This window comes from Dendropsophus ebraccatus, chromosome 11 (assembly GCF_027789765.1).
Source record: "Dendropsophus ebraccatus isolate aDenEbr1 chromosome 11, aDenEbr1.pat, whole genome shotgun sequence".
Taxonomy (NCBI): Eukaryota; Metazoa; Chordata; class Amphibia; order Anura; family Hylidae; genus Dendropsophus; species Dendropsophus ebraccatus.
This window is the reverse complement of record NC_091464.1, coordinates 99,464,626-99,486,046: the sequence shown is the minus strand read 5'-3', so window position 1 is coordinate 99,486,046 and position 21,421 is coordinate 99,464,626. Positions and strand designations below refer to the sequence as shown.

The following is a 21,421-nucleotide window of genomic DNA, read 5'->3' as shown; positions in this document are numbered from 1 at the left end:
GTATAAGACTCCAGAGTGGCTCCATGCATATAAACTTTCTCCCTCAGACCTATGTTGGAGATGTTCCTCTCAGACAGGGTCGTTATTGCACATTTGGTGGGACTGGCCACTTATAGTTCCCTATTGGAAGTCAATAGAAACCTCTATCAATGAACTTACCTCAGCTAATCGTTTGACATGATTGCTCTAGGTAAACCCACAACACAATATCTCCCATCTAAACGCAATGTGGTGACTCACTTATTGGCGGCTGCCAAAGCTCTTATCCCTCTGAAGTGGAAACAGACATCACCCCCCTCCTTTGCGGAATGGCGGAATAAGGTGAATCAGCTCTGTAGATTGGAAGAACTTTCTAGTTGGGCTAGTCGCACCCATGACTCTTATTTAAAGACATGGAGACCATGGATAGAATCAAAATTCTACGTATCCTGGTCCCCCACCTTGCCTTCTTCACCCCAGGGGAGTCCCTCGCCACTTTCCCTTCATTCGACAGAGGACTAAGTGAGCAATACTCGTAACAGACTTTGAGTTCAGCTCTGACCTCCCCTTCTCTTTCCTCTTTCATTTTCCCTTCCCTCTTCTTTCCTTTCCCCATTCCCCCTCCCCCTCCTTTCCTCCCCTCCCCCACCTTTCTCTATCACCATCACCCCCCCTTTTCTTTTCTTTTTTTCTTTCTCTTTCTTCTCCTTTTCTCCCTCCTCTCTCCTCTACCCACACACCCTCCCCCTCAAATACTCCCCCCCCCTTAAACCTACCCCCCCTCCCACCCCCAATTACTTAAACCTACCCCCCCTCCCACCCCCAATTACTATCACCTGCCCTCCTAACCCCCGCTCCCCATCCATACAGTAAACCCCCCCCCCTTCCTTCTCTCCCCCCCCCCCTCCCCCAAATCTTCTGCGAGTAGACTTTCCTTCTCAACCCGCGACCATTAAAGTAACACTTTAACTTCTGGTCAGTTCCTCCTCATACACCTGCGATTTTTATCTTGGACGGTATCCACAAATTTGTTGGTTTGGATCCTGTCATAGTTGTGTAACTGCTTACTCTCATTGCGCAGCAGTAGTTGATTCATTGTTTGTCAGTTTGTTTTTGTGTCCCTTTTTTTTTTCTTCAACATTACCAATGTAATAACTGTTCCCTGCAAGCCTTTGTTACACTTACACTTGAGCACACCCTGCCTTGTATTTGACTTGCATATTTGTGTTGTTTCCTTTGTTTAAAAAAACAATAAAACAAAGATTTGAAAAAAAAAAAAAAGAATTCATTCCGTATTTCACAAAGCTTTGCTGAAAAAATATGTGCCACCTGTGTCCCCATCGCCTCCCCCGGCTCCGCTGGTTGTTCAAGGTGAGTTGGAATACGAGGTGGAAAGAATTTTGAACTCTCGTTGGGTACAGGGCTCGTTACAGTACCTGGTCCATTGGAGGGGTTTTGGACCAGAGGAACGTACTTGGGTGGCGGTTAGGGACATACATGCTCCCCAGTTGATCCGACAATATCATGCCCAGAATCCGTCTAAGCCCGGTCCAGTGGATAAGGGTCCTGAGGCCCCTCATAAGAGGGGGGGTAATGTCAGAAACTTACCTTCCCAGGCTCCAGCGATGTCTGTCTCCAGCTCGGCTCCCACCCGCCGGAGCCGAGTGACGTCACGGAGACCCGACGGCGTCCCTGACAACCAGGGATGCCATGGTCACGTGACTACCGGCCGGCACTCAGCTAAGCAGCTTCAATGCAGGCTGAGTGACGGATCTCTCTGCCACTCAGCCTGCAGTGCTGCAGCTGAATTGTGTCTGGATTCAGGAGGCCGGACCAATCAGCCTTTGGTCAGGGCTCCTGATCCAGTATAATAGTAAGTCAGAGCCAGCGTCTAATCGCTGACTATTAGGTTCATTCTGATCGGAGCTCCCCTTATCCTTTTCCTGCGAACCCCGTCCTAATTCCTTCTGCCTGACTTACTCGTGTTCTGACCTCCGCCTGACTTTTGACTATCCCTTGTGTTACTGATTGTGTACTGCGTTGCCCGTGTGGATTGTTTTACTATTCCATATTGTGTTTGTCTGTCCCTCTTGTTCTGTGTTTCACTTACGCAGCATAGGGAACGTTGTACACGGCCGCCTAGGGCCGCTTGAGGCAAGTAGGCAGGTGACAGTGGGTGGGTTCAGACCTAGGGCCCACTGTCTTGTCCTGTCTGTATCGAAGATCCTGACAGATGGCTTCCTTTAGGTAGCTTCCCCTATGTGTCCCCTCTCAATGTAGCTTTTTCCTGTGTGCCCCCACATATTTCCCCACTGTACAGGAGGGAGCTACCTGATGGGGCTGTCTGTACAGACAGGCCATATAAAGGTAGATTCCCCACTGTGTTCAGCCTCAGGTTGCCCCTGTGTGCACACTCTGTTAGCTTTCCCTGTGTGCTCCCTCAGGTAGCTTCCCCCCTGTGTGCTCCTTCGGGTAGCTTCCCCCCTGGGTGCTCCATCAGGTAGTTTCCCTCATGTGTGCTCCCTCAGATAGCTTCCCGTGTACACCCATGGGTAGCTTCCCCCATGTGTGCTCCCTCAGGTAGCTTCTCCTGTGTGTGCTCCCTCAGGTAGCTTCCCCCATGTGTGCTCCCTCAGGTAGCTTCTCCTGTGTGTGCTCCCTCAGGTAGCTTCCCCTGTGTGCACCCTTGGGTAGCCTCCCCCCTGTGTGCTCCTTCAGGTAACTTTCCCCCCTGTGTGCTCCCTCGGGTAGCTTCCCCCTGTGTGCTCCCTCGGGTAGCTTCCCCCCTGTGTGCTCCCTCGGGTAGCTTCCCCCCTGTGTGCTCCTTCGGGTAGCTTCCCCCTGTGTGCTCCCTCGGGTAGCTTCCCCCCTGTGTGCTCCCGCAGATAGCTTCTCCCTTGTGCTCCCTCGGATATCTTCCCCCCTGTGTGCTCCTTCGGATATCTTCCCCCCTGTGTACACCCGGACTGAGCTGCGGACAGGTTGGTGGAACAGATGAGTCTTGCTGAATGATGTGACCACTTACCGGAGATGCCCACATCCTTAGTGGCTGGAGGGTCCTTCTGTAGAGGGAACAATGTGCCAGCGCTGGGGGAAGCTTGGGGGCCCAACACATCCAGCTCCTGGCCCCTCACGTCTGGGGAACAAGAAAAGACGTCAATATAAAGGTAAAGCTTAGATAGTACAATGGGAGAGGTGCGGAGCTGTGGGGAGACTTTCTGTTGTGTGATAGTGGCCTCCATTATTACATCTCTCACCTCCACGGTTACTGCACTTTATTCTCCTCCACAGGCAACAGCTGACAATGGCCAGAACAACTGAGAGAAGGAGAAGAGATCCTGCGGTGGCCACTGCGACAATGCCAGACAATTCACTACACCACCAGGCTGAAATACACAAGACCGGACCTAGTCAGTGACCAGAGAGGCAGTGGAGGCCATCATTTCTGTCCCTGTACTGAGTTACATTCGTCCTAATACTCCAGAGCTGCATTCACTATTCTGCTGGTGGGGCACATAGGACAAGGGGAGGTGACCACCGGGGCTCAATGCAAAGTGCTGCAGAGTTATGTGGATACACTGTGTATAGGGAGTGCTGCAGAGTTACACAGGTCCCCAACTGGCATCTTCATTACATAGTACCCGCAAAACACCAGTGTCACCATCTACAGTGAAGAGGCGGCTGCCGGATTTTGGGCTTCAGGGCAGAGTGGCAAAGAAAAAGCCATATCTGAGACTGTGTTCTTTTGCCCATCTTAATCTTTTTCTTTTATTGGCCAGACATTGGGCAGAGGGAGACTGGAAAAAAGTGTTGTGGACGATGGATGAATCCAAGTTTGAGGTGTTTGGATGACAAAGAAGAACGTTTGTGAGACGCAGAAGGAATGAGAAGATGCTGGAAGAATGCCTGACGCCATCTGTTATACATGGTGGAGGTCATGTGATGGTCTGGGGTTGGTGCTGGTAAGGTGGGAGATTTGTACAGGGTAAAAGGGATTGTGAATAAGGAAGGCCATCACTCTGCAACGCCATGCCATACCCAGTGGGCAGCGCTTGATTGGAGCCAATTTCATCCTACAACAGGACAATGACCCTAAACACCTCCAAATTGTGCAAGAACTATTTCCAGCAGAAGCAGCAGCTGGTATTCTATCATAGGTAATGGAGTGGCCAGCGCAGTCACCAGATCTGAACCCCATTAAGCTGTTGTGGGAGCAGCTGGACCGTATGGTACGCCAGAAGTGCCCATCCAACCAATCCAACTTGTGGGAGCTGCTTCTAGAAGCGTGGGGGGCAATTTCTCCAGCTTACCCCAACAGACTAATAGCTAGAATGCCAAAGGTGGGCAATGCTGGAATTGCTGCACAAGGAGGATTCTGGGACGGAAGCAAAGTGTGATGGAAGAACAATGTTATTTCCCATACAAATCAGTATTTCTAACCTTGTCAATGTCTTGTCTCTATTTTCTATTCATTTCACAACGTATGGTGGTGAAGAAGTGTGACTTTTCATGGAAAACACAAAATTGTTTGGGTGACCCCAAACTTTTGAACGGTAGTGTATATATCGGGGTGGCAGTGTGTATATGTATATATATGTATGTATAGTATATATCGGGGTTAGTGATGAGCGAACATGCTGATCCAAACTTGGTACTCATTCGAGCATCTCGCGATACTCGAGAAAATCTCATCATCCGTTTCCTGTAAGTTTGGGCGCTATTTCTCAGCCAATAAACATGCAGGAGACTTTGGTGCATCCTGAGATCACGTGGGACCCATACATATCGATAGCAGCGATTGGTTGGCCAGATCAGATGACCCTGCCATATAAAACTCGGGATTAGTAGTAAACGCTGGGATTAGTAGTACACCTGCATAGAACTTCACTGATCATTGTAAGGGGGTGTCACAGAGTGTATATAGGTGCAGCCACTACCGGATGTATCCCACAGCCCCCCAAGACTAGTGGGACCACTAGTATATTTCCAGATTTCTGTCTTTGTTACTCAAGCCATATCTAAGTTCACTACTGCTTGCACAGTGTAAAGGGGGTGTCACAGAGTGTGTATAGGTGCAGCCACCAACAGTGGGACCACTAGTATATTTTTTATTTCTGTATTTATTACTCAAGGGATATCTAAACTCCATAGATGCACAAAAGGTATATATGTTGTTACTGTCCCAGATTTTAGGAGACCAAACTTGGACCTCCACGTGACTCTTGTGGTTTTTAAAAACACTGCCTTAGGCGGTGCTCAGCTTACAAAACAGTCCAATGAAATCTTTGCACATGAGGATAAGATGAATGCGGCAACTCACCAAAAATCGGTAAAAGATGCTTTATTTGGTGTAGGGGAGTTGCTCAGGTATAGCTAGGTAGCGGTCGCAGACAGAGGAAAACAGGCAATTCACAGTTCAAATCTTAGTGTTTATTCACACCACAAAAACAAATGGAACAAAAATCCAGCATTACCTTCATGCTGCCATCACACAAAAGTGCAGTTCCAGCTTGGCCTTTAAAGCAGTAACAGAAGTTCTAAGTGTTGGTTCAGACCTTACAGCAGCAGCTGCCTTGTACACAGTCCATGTGTCTGAACACAGTCCAACCAGTCCTCCTAGACAGATCACCTAGGTGTACTCCAGACTTGAGCACACACCACCTCTCCCTGCCCTCACTCCCAGCTCAGCTTTCTATGTTGGGAAATGCCTAAAAACCTGGAATGGCTTAATAACTCCAGTCCAGTCCTTGAACCTCGCTCTCTGTATTACTCAGAGCAAGACAAGCTGAGAGGAAAATACCTCCCATCCAGCAACAACCCCCGGACTATGTCACATAGGACATAGAAGGCATCAACAGCAGGTGCTATCCAAAAATATACAGAGCGACGGCCGTTTCACGTACAACACACTTCTTCTCAGCCGAGGAGAAGCGTGTTGTGCGTGAAACGGCCGTCGCTCTGTATATTTGTGGATAGCACCTGCTGTAGAGGCCTTCTATGTCCAAATAAAGCATCTTTTACTGATTTTTGGTGAGTTGCCGCATTCATCTTATCCTTGTGTGCAAAGATATCTAAACTCCATAATGTGCAGTGTCCATAAAATGGTGAACCCCAGGGGTAAGGGTCGAGGACGAGGGCGTAGGCGTAGGATTCCAATCGATGCAGTGGGCAGAGGCCGTGGTTCAGGGCAGGGTGACACAGCAGCACCCATTGAGGAGGGAGCAGTGGCACACGGCAGATATTCACTCCCTAGCTTCCTCTCGCAACTTACGGGGTCTCAGGGTACACCACTATTGAAACCGCAGCAGTGTGAACAGGTGTTCACATGGATAGTGGATAATGTGTCCAGAAACGTATCCACCACCCAGTCTTCTACGCAGTCCACCCACGCTACCCAAGGGAGTGGAACCCTTCCCCACAGCCTGGCCCCTCCAGAGAAACAAGGGATTCAGATCCACCACCACCACAATGCTCCCAGGAACTCTTTTCTGGACCCTTCCCTGAGTCTGAGCAACTGGAGCAGTCGATCTGTCCCGATGCCCAAACTATGCAGCTCACGCAGTCAGTGGGTGATGAGAGTGGGGACTTGCAAGCGGGGTTGGAAGAGGTGTCTGATGATGGCGATGAGACCTGGTTGTCAGAGAGTGAGGTTATTGTCATGGGTGTAACTCAAAGTGAGGGCTAGATGTTCCAAAGTCTGGAGGTTCTTTAAAGTAAGTGTAGATGACCGACGGACTGTAGTGTGCAACTTGTGCCATGCCAGGATCAGCAGGGGAGCCACCACTACCAGCCTAACCACTACCAGCATGCGCAGGCATATGAGTGGTAAACACCCCACTCAGTGGAACCAAGGCCGTTCATTAAGTGCAAGTTGCACACCTGCTCCTTCACCTGTGTCACGTGCTAGCTCTGTCAGTCCCCCCGCCCAGGCCCCAGGCACGAGCGCCTCCCACCCTACACGCACCCCTTCACCTCCACTATGCTCCACACCCTCCAGCAAGGTGTCCAAGCGCAGCGTTCAACTGTCCCTGCAGCAGACCTCTGAACGGAAGCGCAAATACACTGCCACTCACCCGCATGCACAAGCCCTAAATGTGCACATAGGCAAACAGGCAAACTGCTGAGCTTGGAGATGCTGCCCTATCGGCTGGTAGAGACAGAGGCTTTTAGGAACCTCATGGCGGTGGCTGTCCCTCGGTACTCTGTCCCCAGCCGCCACTACTTTTCCTGGTGTGCCATCCCAGCCCTACACCAGCACGTGTCGAATAACATCATCCGTGCCCTGACCAACGCGGTCAGCAACAAGGTCCACCTAACCAAGGACACATGGACAAGTGCTGGCGGGCAGGGACACTATATCTCCCTGACGGCACATTGGGTCAACTTTGTGGAGGCTGGGACAGAGTCTGACCCTGGTTCCGCTCATGTGCTGCCCACACCGAGGATTGTGGGGCCTACCTCGGTCGCGGGCTCTCATGATCTGTATACCTCTTTCTCCTCCTCTTCTTCTTCCTCCTCTCTATTACCTTCCACGAGCATGTCGCCTCCATTTCGTACCGCTATCTGCATCAGCAGTGCGGTGGGTAAGCGCCAACAGGCGGTGTTGAAACTGCTCAGCTTAGGCGACAAGAGGCACATGGCCCAGGAGCTGTTGCAGGGCATCACTGCACAGACAGATATTTGGCTCCCGCCACAGAGCCTCGAACCAGGAATGGTTGTGTGTGACAACGGGCGGAACCTGGTGGCAGCTCTGCAACTCGGCAGCCTCACACATGTACCATGCCTGGCCCACATGTTCAACCTAATGGTGCAGCGGTTCCTTAAGACCTACCCCAATTTGGCTGACTTGCTCACCAAGGTGCGGCGCATCTGTGCGCATTTCCGCTGGTCAACCATGAATGCTGCCACCCCTAGGGCAGTGCAAAGGCGCTTGCAACTGCCGGCTCACAGACTGCTGTGCGACGTGCCCACGAGGTGGAATTCCACCTTCCACATGGTAGCCAGGGTTTACCAGCAACGCAGAGCCATTGTGGAATGCCAGATGCAGGCCCGCTTCTGCCATGAGGCGGAATGAGCCTTCCGCCTCAGGCGGCAGATTTTGCGGGGCGGCATTATGTCCCCCCTGCTGTCATTTTTGTTAAGTATCACTTAACACAAATGACAGCGGCGGCTCACCTGTCCCGTCGCCCGCGCTCGCCGATCGCATCCCCAGCAATCAGCCATCTGTTATCTTTTTTTTTGTGTAGCAGCGGCCAGGGCCTCACCACCCCAGGTCGATCGACATCAGGTGTACCCTTGATGGTGACTGACAGATGGCCTAGCCAGTTAGCTGTCAGCACCTAGGTTCGTGTCCACTAAAAATGGCCTAACTACAATTTTTTGGGAGGCTCACTTGCTTCCTCACTCACTTTTAATGGTTCTCTGTGTGCTCACTGCCATGCTGTGCCTGGCCTAATTTTTGGGAGGCTCACTGGCTACCGCTTTTACCTTGGTCACTCTGTCCTCACCCCCATGCTGTGTCAGGCTAAATTTTGGGGTGGTTCATATGCTACCTCTGTTTTAATGGTTCCCTTTGTTCTCACTGCCATGCTGTGTCAGGCTGAGTTTTTGGGTGGTCCATATGCCTACCTCTGTTTTTAACCAGGCTGTTGCCCAGAATTAGGCATACATGCTGCCCCTGCTGTTTCCTGTCCATTTCCGTTGTGTTTCCATCATTTTCTGAGGTTGACAGGTTTTCACACGACCTTCCCTCTACCGAACATGGGTCCCCTGCAAAAATGCTCGAGTTTCCCATTGACTTCAATGGGGTTCGTTACTCGAAACGAGCACCCGAGCATTTTAGTACTCGCTCATCACTAATCAGGGTGGCAGGTGGTGTGTATATGTATATATTTGTATGTATGTATATATCGGTGTGGCAGACAATGTATGTATGTATATATCGGGGTGGCAGGCAGTGTGTATATGAATATGTGTGGATGTATATGTCGGGGTGGCAGGCAGTGTGTATATGTATATATTTGTATGTATGTATATATCGGGGTGGCGGGTAGTGTGTATATGTATGTATGTATCGGGGTGGCAGGCAGTATGTTTATGTATATGTGTGTATGTATATATCGGGGTGGTGAGTATATGTATATATCTGTATGTATGTATATATCGGGGTGGCAGGCAGTGTGTTTATGTATATATATGTATGTATATATATCGGGGTGGCAGACAGTGTGTATATGTATATATATGTATGCAGAGTATATATCGCGGTGGCAGGCAGTGTATATATGTATGTATCGGGGTGGCAGGCAGTGTGTATATGTATATGTGTGTATGTATATATCGGGGTGGCAGGCAGTATGTATATGTAATATATATATATGTATGTATGTAATATATATATATATATATATATATATATATATATATATATATATATATATATATATATATCGGGGTGGTGTGTATATGTATGTATGCAGTGGCGGTCTTTGGCACCAAGCACCCCAAGCTATCGCTTGGGGCCCCCAACATCCAGGGGGGCCCCCACGCCCCGCTCTTGTGCTCAAGACCGCTGGACAGGGCCGCTGCTGTAACTATGAGCAGTCGTAATGAGCGCTCATAGTTACATGCAGCAGCACTGACAAGGTGGGAGACATTGGCTCTCTTTCTGTCAGTCACTCTTGTGACTCTTTCCCTGCGGTCACAAGTGGCAGCTTTGTCCTTGTGGTGTCGGTGCTGCAGTGACATCACTGGAGCATCGGCGCCAGGACAAGGGGAATGCGGCCTCTTGTGATCGTAGGGAAAACCCTTCCTGCGACCACAAGAGTGAAGAGAAGAGGAGACGCCCGGACCCAGGTGAGTATAAGTGTGTGTTTTATTGTGTTATATACTATATGGGAGGGGGAGCACACAGGGGTCTGTTTAACTGGGGGAGCGCACATCAAGGGTCTATTTAAATGGGGGGAGCACACAGGGGGGGTCTATATAAATGGGGGGAGCACACAGGGGGGGCTATATAACAGGGGGAACACACAGGGGGGCCTATATAACAGGGGGAACACACAGGGGGGCTATAGACTACTGGGGCTTCACAGAGGGGTCTATATACTACTGGGGGCAGCACACAGGGGGTCTATAACTACTTGGGGCAGCAGAATGGGGTCTATATACAACTTGGAGAGCACACAGGAGGTCTATATCCAAGTGGGGGAGCACACAGGGGGGCTATATACTACTGAGGGAGCACACAGGGGGGGCTATATACTACTGGGGAGCACACAGGGGGGGCTATATACTACTGGGGGAACATACAGGGGGTCTATATACTACTTGTGAGGCACACAGGTGGTCTATATAACTGGAAGAGCCCACAGGGGTCTGTATACTACTGGGGCAGCACACAAGGAGTCTATATAATACTGGTGGCACACAGGGGGTCTATATACCACTGGGGGAACCACACAGGGGGTTTATATACTACTGGGAGCACACAGCGGTCTATATCCAAGTGGGGGAGCACACAGGGGGGCTAAATACCCCTGAGGGAGCACACAGGGGGCCTATATACTAGTGGGGGAGCACACAGGGGGCCTATATACAACTGGGGCAGCACACAGGAGGTCTATATACTTCTGGGGGAGCACACGGGGGGCTATATATATCTGGGGGAACACACAGGGGTCTATTTACTACTGGGGGAAGCAAACAAGGGGTATATACTGCTGGGGGCAGGACACAAGGGGTATATACTATTGGGAGCAACACACAAGGATATATTACTGGCGGTAGCGCACAAGGGGTATATACTACTGGAGGCAACACACAGCAGTCTATTGTTTTGGAACGCGTGTCGAGGGGTGGGCAAACATACCTTCGCTTGGGGCCCCAGAAATGCCAAGACCGCCCCTGTATGTATGTATATATCAGGGTGGTGTGTATATGTAATACATATGTATGTATGTATATATCGGGGTGGTGTGTATATGTATATATATGTATGTATATATCGGGGTGGTGTGTATATGTAATATATATGTATGTATATATCAGGGTGGCAGGCAGTATGTATATGTACATATATGTATGTATATATCAGGGTGGTGTGTATATGTAATACATATGTATGTATGTATATATCGGGGTGGTGTGTATATGTATGTATGTATATATCAGGGTGGTGTGTATATGTAATATATATGTATGTATGTATCGGGGTTGCAGGCAGTGTGTATATGTATATGTGTGTATGTATATATCGGGGTGGTGTGTATATGTATGTATGTATGTATATATCAGGGTGGTGTGTATATGTAATATATATGTATGTATAGGGGTGGCAGGCAGTGTGTATATGTATATGTGTGTATGTATATATCGGGGTGGCAGGCAGTGTGTATATGTGTATATATATATCGGCAGTAGCGAAATTTGATGGGGGGCAGAGGGGGCGGCCGCCCCCGGGCCCACTCTGGCAGGGGCCCACTGTGATCTCCAGAGATTTTTGGCCCAGCCAGTGAAATTATAATTTGACGCCACTGCCCGCCATTGGATGGGTGAGTGCAGCCCCCCCCATGTCACTCCGCCGCGGCCGCCGCCATCTTAAGCTGATCGGGTGCACTGAGGTTGCATATGGCCTCAGCGCACCACTGCTGGTACGTGCGCCGCCCACCTGTCAATCACCTCCGGCGCTGCGCTGTCCCTCTGGGTTCCGTCTCCCGCGCTCGCACCAGGTCAGTCACTTGCTGAACAGCATAGGAGCCGGACGGCCGCCTATGACTGCTGCTGCTGCACACAGAACAGGGGGTGAGGCTGGACATGTGGAAAACAGAGGTGTGCTGGACATGTGGAAAAGGGGGGGGGGGGGGTGCTGGACATGTGGAAAAGGGGGGGTGGTGCTGGACATGTGGAAAACAGAGGTGTGCTGGACATGTGGAAAAGGGGGGGTGGTGCTGGACATGTGGAAACTGGGGGAGCTGGACATGTGGAAACTGGGGGAGCTGGACATGTGGAAACTGGGGGAGCTGGACATGTGGAAAGCAACCGAGCTTCAATACCACACACACACACACACACACACACACACACACACAAGATAAAGACAGGGGTGGTGTTTTTTTTTTCTAGAAGAGAGCAATCATGTTTTTCTTATCCTGAAGAACCTCTTTCATTTTATGTGTCTATATATGTAAATGTAGAAGCCTCTAACACTGCTCTTTATCTTAATTCACTCTGAGTAATGGAGCAGAATATACACTTTATTATTTAGAAAGCATTGTTGTTAAGTGAGGTTCCCTTTGGGTAACATAATCGGTTGGGGGCCCACTCAGACTTGCTCGCCCCCCCCCTAGGCTGAACCCCTAGCTACGCCCCTGTATATCGGGGTGGCAGGCAGTGTGTATATGTATATGTATATATCTGGGTGGCAGGCAGTGTGTATATGTGTATATATGTATGTATGTATGTATGTATGTATGGGGGTGGCAGGCAGTGTGTATATGTATATATAGTATATATTGGGGTGGCAGGCAGTGTGTATATGTGTATATATGTATGTATGTATATATCGGGGTGGCAGGCAGTTTGTATATGTGTATATATCGGGGTGGCAGGCAGTGTGTTTATGTGTACATATATATATATATATATATATGTATGTATATATCAGGGCGGCAGGCAGTATGCATATGTACATATATGTATGTATATATCGGGGTGGTGTGTATATGTAAAATATATGTATGTATATATCAGGGTGGCAGGCAGTATGTATATGTATATATTTGTATGTATGTATATATCGGGGTGGTGTGTATATGTAATATATATGTATGTATATATCAGGGTGGCAGGCAGTATGTATATGTATATATTTGTATGTATGTATATATCAGGGTGGTGTGTATATGTAATATATATGTATGTATATATCGGGGTGGTGTGTATATGTATATATAGTATATATTGGGGTGGCAGGCAGTGTGTATATGTGTATATATGTATGTATGTATATATCGGGGTGGCAGGCAGTTTGTATATGTGTATATATCGGGGTGGCAGGCAGTGTGTTTATGTGTACACATATATATATATATATATATATATATATATATATATATATGTATGTATATATCAGGGTGGCAGGCAGTATGCATATGTACATATATGTATGTATATATCAGGGTGGTGTGTATATGTAATATATATGTATGTATGTATATATCGGGGTGGTGTGTATATGTAAAATATATGTATGTATATATCAGGGTGGCAGGCAGTATGTATATGTATATATTTGTATGTATGTATATATCGGGGTGGTGTGTATATGTAAAATATATGTATGTATATATCAGGGTGGCAGGCAGTATGTATATGTATATATTTGTATGTATGTATATATCAGGGTGGTGTGTATATGTAATATATATGTATGTATATATCGGGGTGGTGTGTATGTAATATATATGCATGTATGTATATATCAGGGTGGTGTGTATATGTATATATATGTATGTATATATCGGGGTGGTGTGTATATGTAATATATATGTATGTATATATCAGGGTGGCAGGCAGTATGTATATGTACATATATGTATGTATATATCAGGGTGGTGTGTATATGTAATATATATGTATGCATGTATGTATATATCGGGGTGGTGTGTATATGTATGTGTAGTATACCAGAGCATGGTTCCTGTGGCTGGGCTGAGGATGGCTCCTGTCAACAAGTGTTATTATATATTTTAGGAGTTAACATGTTTTATGTGCAACTATTCTGTGTATTTCTCTGTACCAGTAACTGGCAGGCAGAGATGGGTTACATGCTTACACTGCACACTACACAACAGCGACATCTACTGTCCTTAGTGGGAACTGCTCTAGGTAGTGTGGTAAGCGTGGAAGTTGCTAGAAGGGGGTGTGGTTATGCAGATAGGCCCCCTATATAAGGCTAGCTGTTGCAGAGCTTAGCTGAGACAGGAGACAAGAGACCAGTGAGACAAGTGACCAGCCGTAGAGGGGATAACATCACCTCAGGAGATCACCACAGAGAGAGAAGCTGCTGAGGGGAACAAGGAGAAAGATCTTACACAGAGCAGCAAGAGAACAGACAGCTGGAGGTGAGAGAAAGAGAGACCCTGAGAGACAGTTTGTCAGGTGCCCCCTCAGGAAAGGGGCAGCACATATACAGTCAGTGGGAATCCTAAAGACAGACACCCAGTGGAGAGACTTGGCTGTAGGAGGGAGCCGAGTTAACCTAGGCCTTGGCACCCATCTTCCTGACATTCGGGGGGTAGGATTGACTAGGACCCCTGGATCCTCTGGGAACCGAAAGTTGTGGCCTAAGGCCCGGCCCAGTAATTTTGCAAGAAGCTCCCTGGCAGACAGGGAGGGGAGAAGCAGACTCAAGCACCATTGGGAGAAGTCCACCGGATCACAGTGCTCACCAGCGTCCCACACGTACTGGCAGACCAGGACCTAAGGCAGGTCGTCTCTCTTCACACCACCAGACTCTCCATCAGTACAATAACCCAGTCAAAGCCGCCAGTATTCACCACTGTATGCTAAAGGACTGTATAACACCTGCAAGTCTTACAGTAAAGGAGTTGTTGTTACACTGCCTCCCTCCTTGTCTCCCTGTTGTCTGGTCCACCTGCACCACACCACCATCAAGGGCCATATTACCAGGCAGCAGTATTTTGGGGTTGGCCCCGGGGGAACTACAGGTCCACACTACCGACCACCTTACACGGGTGCAGCCCCCCTACAGAAACCGCTGCAGCAGCCACAGAAGAGAGAGAGATACCCGGGAAGCGCCAGAGAGTCCCCCTGTACCTGCAGAAGCCCTCGGGCCCACCTGTGACCGTGACAAGTTCCAGCCATCCTGCAGGTATAGCACACTCTCCCCCTGCAGCCCTCAGTGCATCCCCTCACAGAGGAGCTCAGCGCCACGCTCAGGAGAGACTACCATCACCATCATCCTCTCCTCATCCCCCTCACAGAGGAGCTCAGCGCCACACTACCAGGAGAGACTACCATCACCATCATCCTCTCCTCATTCCCCTCACTCTCTTCCCATTACCCCGGCTCGCTGCATATGTATGTATATATCAGGGTGGCAGGCAGTATGTATATGTACATATATGTATGTATATATCAGGGTGGTGTGTATATGTAATATATATGTATGTATGTATATATCGGGGTGGTGTGTATATGTAATATATATGCATGTATGTATATATCGGGGTGGCAGGCAGTATGTATATGTAATATATATGTATGTATATATCGGGGTGGTGTGTATATGTAATATATATGCATGTATGTATATATCGGGGTGGTGTGTATATGTATATATCAGGGTGGTGTGTATATGTATATATCGGGGTGGTGTGTATATGCAATATATATGTATGCATGTATATCTCGGGGTGGCGAGTATATATATATATATATATATATATATATATATATATATATATATATCACATATATACACATATATACACATATATACACACACACACTCACTACCCCGGTATATACATATACACCCCCCCCCATATATTATATATATATAGGGGTGTGTATATGTATATATTTGTATGTATATACCGGGGTAGTGAGTGTGTGTATATATATATATTATACATATATATGTGTGTGGGGGGGTGTATATGTATATATTTGTATGTATACAAAGATATTCTGCAGCACGCCAGCATACGTGGAAAAAAGTGATTGTTTATTGCAAAGAGTGCAAAAAATACAGAGATGCACTCTTTGCATAAACAATCACTTTTTTCCACGTATGCTGGCGTGCTGCGGAATATCTTTGTATACTATTGGGGATCCCCAGGCCAGGGGACTGACTTTGTAGAGCACCCGCTTCATGAAGATTTGGACGTGTGACTTTCTCCTGTATCTATATTTGTATGTATATATGGGGGTGGTGAGTATATATATATATGTATGTATAGGATAATTTTTTACTCACCGTAAATTCTTTCCTGTAGTCCGAAGCAGCAGCACGAATGGGGAAGATCCTATCTTCCTACAATGGTAGGACAGATGGTACCAATAAAAGAAGACTGATTAGGAGCCCTATAAGAAGGCCATACAGACCCCTCCTCCTTGTGTCAATTCTAACGACAACATTTTTTTAAATTCATAATAAAATCTTAGTTAATAAGGCATTGAAAAAATCAAGTTATGCTGCATAAGTAATAGTTTGTTTAAATCAGGGCGGGAAGTCTGTGCTGCTGCTTCAGACTACAGGAAAGAAAATTTACGGTGAGTAAAAAATTATCCTTTCCCTTACGTCCTCAGCAGCAGTACAAATGGGGATATAGCAAGCTATGAAAACAGACTAGGGAGGGCCATTACATTACAGAAGACAGAATGGCTGAGCCAAAAACTGGTTGATCAGACTCGTGAATATCTAGTCTATAGTGCTTGACAAAGGTAATGACGGACGACCATGAAGCAGTCCTGCATATTTGTTCCAAGGGTACAGATCTTTTTTCAGCCCATGTGGATGATATTGCCCTCATTGAATGTGGTTGCACCAGGTACCTGTAATCCAGCTTCTTGGTAGCATATGGAGACGACTTCCCTTATCCATCTGGACAGAGAAGCTTTGGATGACTTGCATCCTTTGTTTTTCCCTGCAAAGGGTAAAAACAAGTGGTTAGATTTCCTGAAGGAGTTTGTCCGTTCAATATACATGCTCCAAGCCCTTCCCACATCTAAGGGATGAAGCTCCTCCTCTCCCGTGTTGGCAGGAGTAATGGATTGTAACAATGGAGATGTGGAAGAGACTTTCACCCACCAGGCTTCAAACTTCTTTACCCTCAGGTAGGTTCTGTAGGCAGTTGTGGCTCTGGACTGCAGAAGAGTGGTCACCACTTGGACAGCATATCAATTCCCACCTTGTTGACGGCAGTCAAGCTTCGGACAGGCCTGCCCTCTTGAGTTATTAACTGAGGGTATACAGAAGCCTCCAGATTATTCCTATGGAACTAGTGCCATGCTTTTAGATAATAAGAGGCCATCATGAAACCAGAGACTTGCTACTTGCAAGATTTTTAGACTCTGCCCACACCTGGCAGGGACGCTGGGAGTAATCTCTGCTGCTCTGAGTCAGTAGCTGGGGAGACTGGGAGAGTTCCCAGAAGATTCTTAGGCAGGGGGCTCACCATTGTGAACCATGCCCTCTTGGGTCAATAGGGGCAAATGAGGCCGACCAAGGCCCAACCTTGTCTGAGATTCTGCAAGACTCTGGGCTTTATAGGAGTGAGGAAAAAAGGTTTTCCAATTTGAACCTTGAATAGGAATAGGTCTATCCTCCATGCGATTTACCAGAAAGCTTCTGGTCCAGAGACTGTTCCTCCGACAGGGTTACATCGCAGCATAGATTGCCAGCAGACAAAATGCCCCTGCCTCCAGTAGTAATGCTACTAGTGCCCCTATAAAGATGGATATGCGCCATCCTAGATGCGGTTTTGATCTTATACTGATAGCTTACCATAGATTGGTGTGCTGGAGTGGACTAGTATTCCCTTCATATGTAGGATGCCAGCAACATCTCTGATGGGGATTAAGGCTCCTTTGCTCGCTGCTCCTGCATACAAGCGCCCACTGTGTGCTTGGTACATCAATGGTTTTCTCTACCCACTTCATTGGGAGACTGCTGCCATTGAGCAGGGAAAGCTATCCTTGTCTCTGGGTGTTATTTCCAGTGTAGACATAAGACCCGAGGGTATCAGGTGAAGTGACAGCAACTGGGGAGTGCCGAGAACCCCGACTTGTGTCACTTCTGTAATCTCTCTGGAGGAAGAGAGAGTCACAGACTGGGGATCTATTCTCCTCCCTAGGAATTGTTCCATGCCAGAAACAATGATGAGCTTCAATTTTCTCAGTCAAAGTACAATAGACATCAGCTTGGTGACTGTAGATCAGGCATGTCCAAAGTCCGTCCGGAGGGCCATTTGCGGCCCGCGTTCCGAACTTTTACGGCCCCCCAGGTATCCAGCTTGCTATTATCTGCCTGTGTTATAAAGCATATAGCATGTAGCATGTAAAATGGTCGGCCCTCGCACATGTTCACTTCATCAAATTTGGCACTCTTCGAAAAAAGTTTGGACATGCCTGCTGTAGATGGAGCCGAGATGATTCCAAACAGAAGGGCTGTAAATTGAAAAGAATGCCAATTGCCTCGTACAAAGGTCTTGATGTAAAGGAATATGCAGCTTTTGTCTGCAGACAGGTACATGCGGGTATACATGGCCAGATAACGTCCTTCTAGGAGGGAACTACAGATCATAGATCCCACATACAGCAGCTTCCTCAGAGGAGGCTGTATACAGGTATATGCAGGTATACATGGTCACATAACATCCTTCTCTAGGAGGGACCTACAGATCATAGATCCCACATACAGCACCCTCCTCAGAGGCGGCTGTATACAGGTATATGCAGGTATACATGGCCAGATAACGTCCTTCTTCTAGGAGGGAACTACAGATCATAGATCCCACATACAGCAGCTTCCTCAGAGGAGGCTGTATACAGGTATACACGGTCAGATACCATCCCTCTTGGACGGACCTACAGATCATAGATCCCACATACAGCACCCTCCTCAGAGGCGGCTGTATACAGGTATACACGGTCAGATACCATCCCTCTTGGACGGACCTACAGATCATAGATCCCACATACAGCACCTTTACCATATTGAATTTCACAATCTGAGGGCCTTTCCTATCATATAACACTGGTACAGACCTCTCTCATTATGGAAATAAATAGTCAGAAAAGACGTAGTCACAAGTTCTTGTCCCCATCCCCAAGGCCTCCGAGACGTCTGGTCCTTCTTGTGCAGGATTCTTTCCTTTACCTTCCGAACTAGAATTCCTATGGACTGTGGAACAAAAGTAGAAGTTGCTTCTCTTCTTATTAGACTGGGGCAGATAATGGACCTGATCATAAGAAAAAAATAACTTTCATGAGAACGTCCAATACAGATCCAACTCTCTTTATATTGGAGTGACCATCTGCCCCCTTTCAACGAAGGACCGGTCTCCAAACTGTGGGGATCGGGCAGCCAACTATACTGCTTAGCTATAGTAATAGACAATTATTTAATAATTTTTTGAACAAGGTCTTTGTGCGTCTGAAGGAGCCATGACCTCTGACTCCATCCAGTTCAGCCTGTAGATTATCATTCAGATGTACAATATTAAGCAGTCATTGTCTCTTCTGAGAACAAGTTGCAATCCACAAATGACTTCCCTGCCACCTGAAAGTGGAATCTTGCGGGATCTGTACGCCAAGAAAGCTTTTTCTCCTCCAGAAGTTCTGTTACCAGAATCCTGCTACATCCAAGGATGGAAATTGTGCCAGACTGACCGGCCGACTAACAGACTAGTGCAGAGTGCCTGGAATCAGACACACAGGTGCACTGAATATGCAACCATCAATCCTAAGGTGGTGTTCACACATAGCAGCTTCATAGCTTTACTGCATCCTTCAGTACACAGAGGCTCCATAGGGTCACTGCATCATCTGATATCAGTATTACAGAGAGTAACTAGACAGCAGGTGTACACAGTACACATCCAGCATCTCTAAGGATGTAGCTTCATAGGTCACTGCATTATCTGATAACAGTACCAAAGTAATCAGATAGGATTGTAGATGTGTACATCTGTGTACTAAGGCCATGTTCACACACAGTAGCTTTACTGCATTCTTAAATAGCAGCACTGGAGCAGCGCAAAAAAGCTCCATAGAATCACTGCATCACCTGATGGCGGTATTAGGGAAAGTAATCAGATAGCAGGTGTATCCAGTACACATCCAGCAGCTCTAAGCATCTGCTCACACATATAGCTCCATATGGTCACTATATAATCTGATGGCAGTATTAGGGAAAGTAATTAGATAGATGTATCCCGTACACAACTAGCAACTCTAAGGCTGTGTTCACACACAGTAGCTTCATAGGACACTGCATCATCTGATAGCAGTATAGTGAAAGAAATCAGACAGCAAGTGTACACAATACACTACAATTCTAAGGCAGTGTCCACACACAGTAGCTTCACTGCATTCTTAAATGTCAGCACACAGAAGGTCCACATGATCACTGTATCATCTGATAGCAGTATAGTGAAAGTAAATAGACAGCAGGTGTATAGTATACAACTAACAATTCTAAGGCCGTGTTCACACACAGTATCTTCACTGCATTCTTAAATGGCAGCACTGGAGTAGCACACAGACGCTCCATAGGGTCACTGCATCATCTGTTAGCAGTATTAGTGAAAGTTATTAGACAGGAGCAGTGGCGTAGCCACCGTGGTCGCGGGGGTCGCCGCCGCGACCGGGCCCGCCACAAGGGGGGCCCGCGGGGCCCCCCGATCAATCACTCTTGTGACCACAAGCATTGTTTTGCTTGCGGTCACAAGAGTCTGGCTCCGTCTTTCCCACGGCTGCTGCCGGGGGTGTCGCGTCTTTCCCCCGGCAGCGCGCGCATCCCAGAACTCCCTGCGCGCCTTGGGCCCCGACTTCCGGTTTCCGGCGCGCAGGGAGTTCTGGGATGCGCACGCTGCCGGGGATAAGACGCGACACCCCCGGCAGCCGCGCAGCAGCCGGGGACAGATCGAAGGAGTGAGGATCAACGTGGGGGCGCGATGTCAGGTGAGTTAAGTTTTGTTTTTTTATCAGCCTGTACGGGTGGGGGGAAAGGAGGGGGGCATCTATGAGGGTGGGGGGAAAGGAGGGGGGCATCTATGAGGGTGGGGGGGAAGGAGGGGGGCATCTATGAGGGTGGGGGGAAAGGAGGGGGGCATCTATGAGGGTGGGGGGAAAGGAGGGGGGCATCTATGAGGGTGGGGGGAAAGGAGGGGGGCATCTATGAGGGTGGGGGGAAAGGAGGGGGGCATCTATGAGGGTGGGGGGAAAGGAGGGGGGCATCTATGAGGGTGGGGGGGAAAGGAGGGGGGCATCTATGAGGGTGGGGGGGAAGGAGGGGGCCATCTATGAGGGTGGGGGGAAAGAGGAGCCATCTATGAGGGTGGGGGGAAAGAGGGGCCATCTATGAGGGTGGGGGGAAAGAGGGGCCATCTATGAGGGTGGGGGGGGGGGAAGGGGACCATCTATAAGGGAGGGGAGGAAGGGGACCATCTATAAGGGAGGGGGGGGAAGGGGACCATCTATAAGGGAGGGGGGGGGGGAGGGGACCATCTATAAGGGAGGGGGGGGGGGGAGGGGACCATCTATAAAGGGAGGGGGGGGAAGGGGACCATCTATAAGGGAGGGGGGGGGGGAAGGGGACCATCTATAAGGGAGGGGGGGGGGAAGGGGACCATCTATAAGGGAGGGGGGGGGAAGGGGACCATCTATAAAGGGAGGGGGGGGGGAAGGGGAC

At 48.3% G+C, this 21,421-nt stretch overlaps 1 protein-coding gene across 2 annotated transcripts in view; it reads right to left on the bottom strand.

The window, feature by feature from the left end:
• Positions 1–21,421, bottom strand: part of LOC138767807 (uncharacterized) — a 66,672-nt gene that overhangs the window by 14,970 nt on the left and 30,281 nt on the right. For both annotated transcript variants that reach the window (XM_069945584.1, XM_069945585.1), the window contains exons 4-5: positions 3,237–3,365; positions 3,005–3,115 (exon numbers count right to left, since the gene is read on the bottom strand). In XM_069945584.1, coding sequence (XP_069801685.1) covers positions 3,005–3,115; positions 3,237–3,365 — 240 coding nt within the window. The remainder of the gene's footprint in view (positions 1–3,004; positions 3,116–3,236; positions 3,366–21,421) is intronic.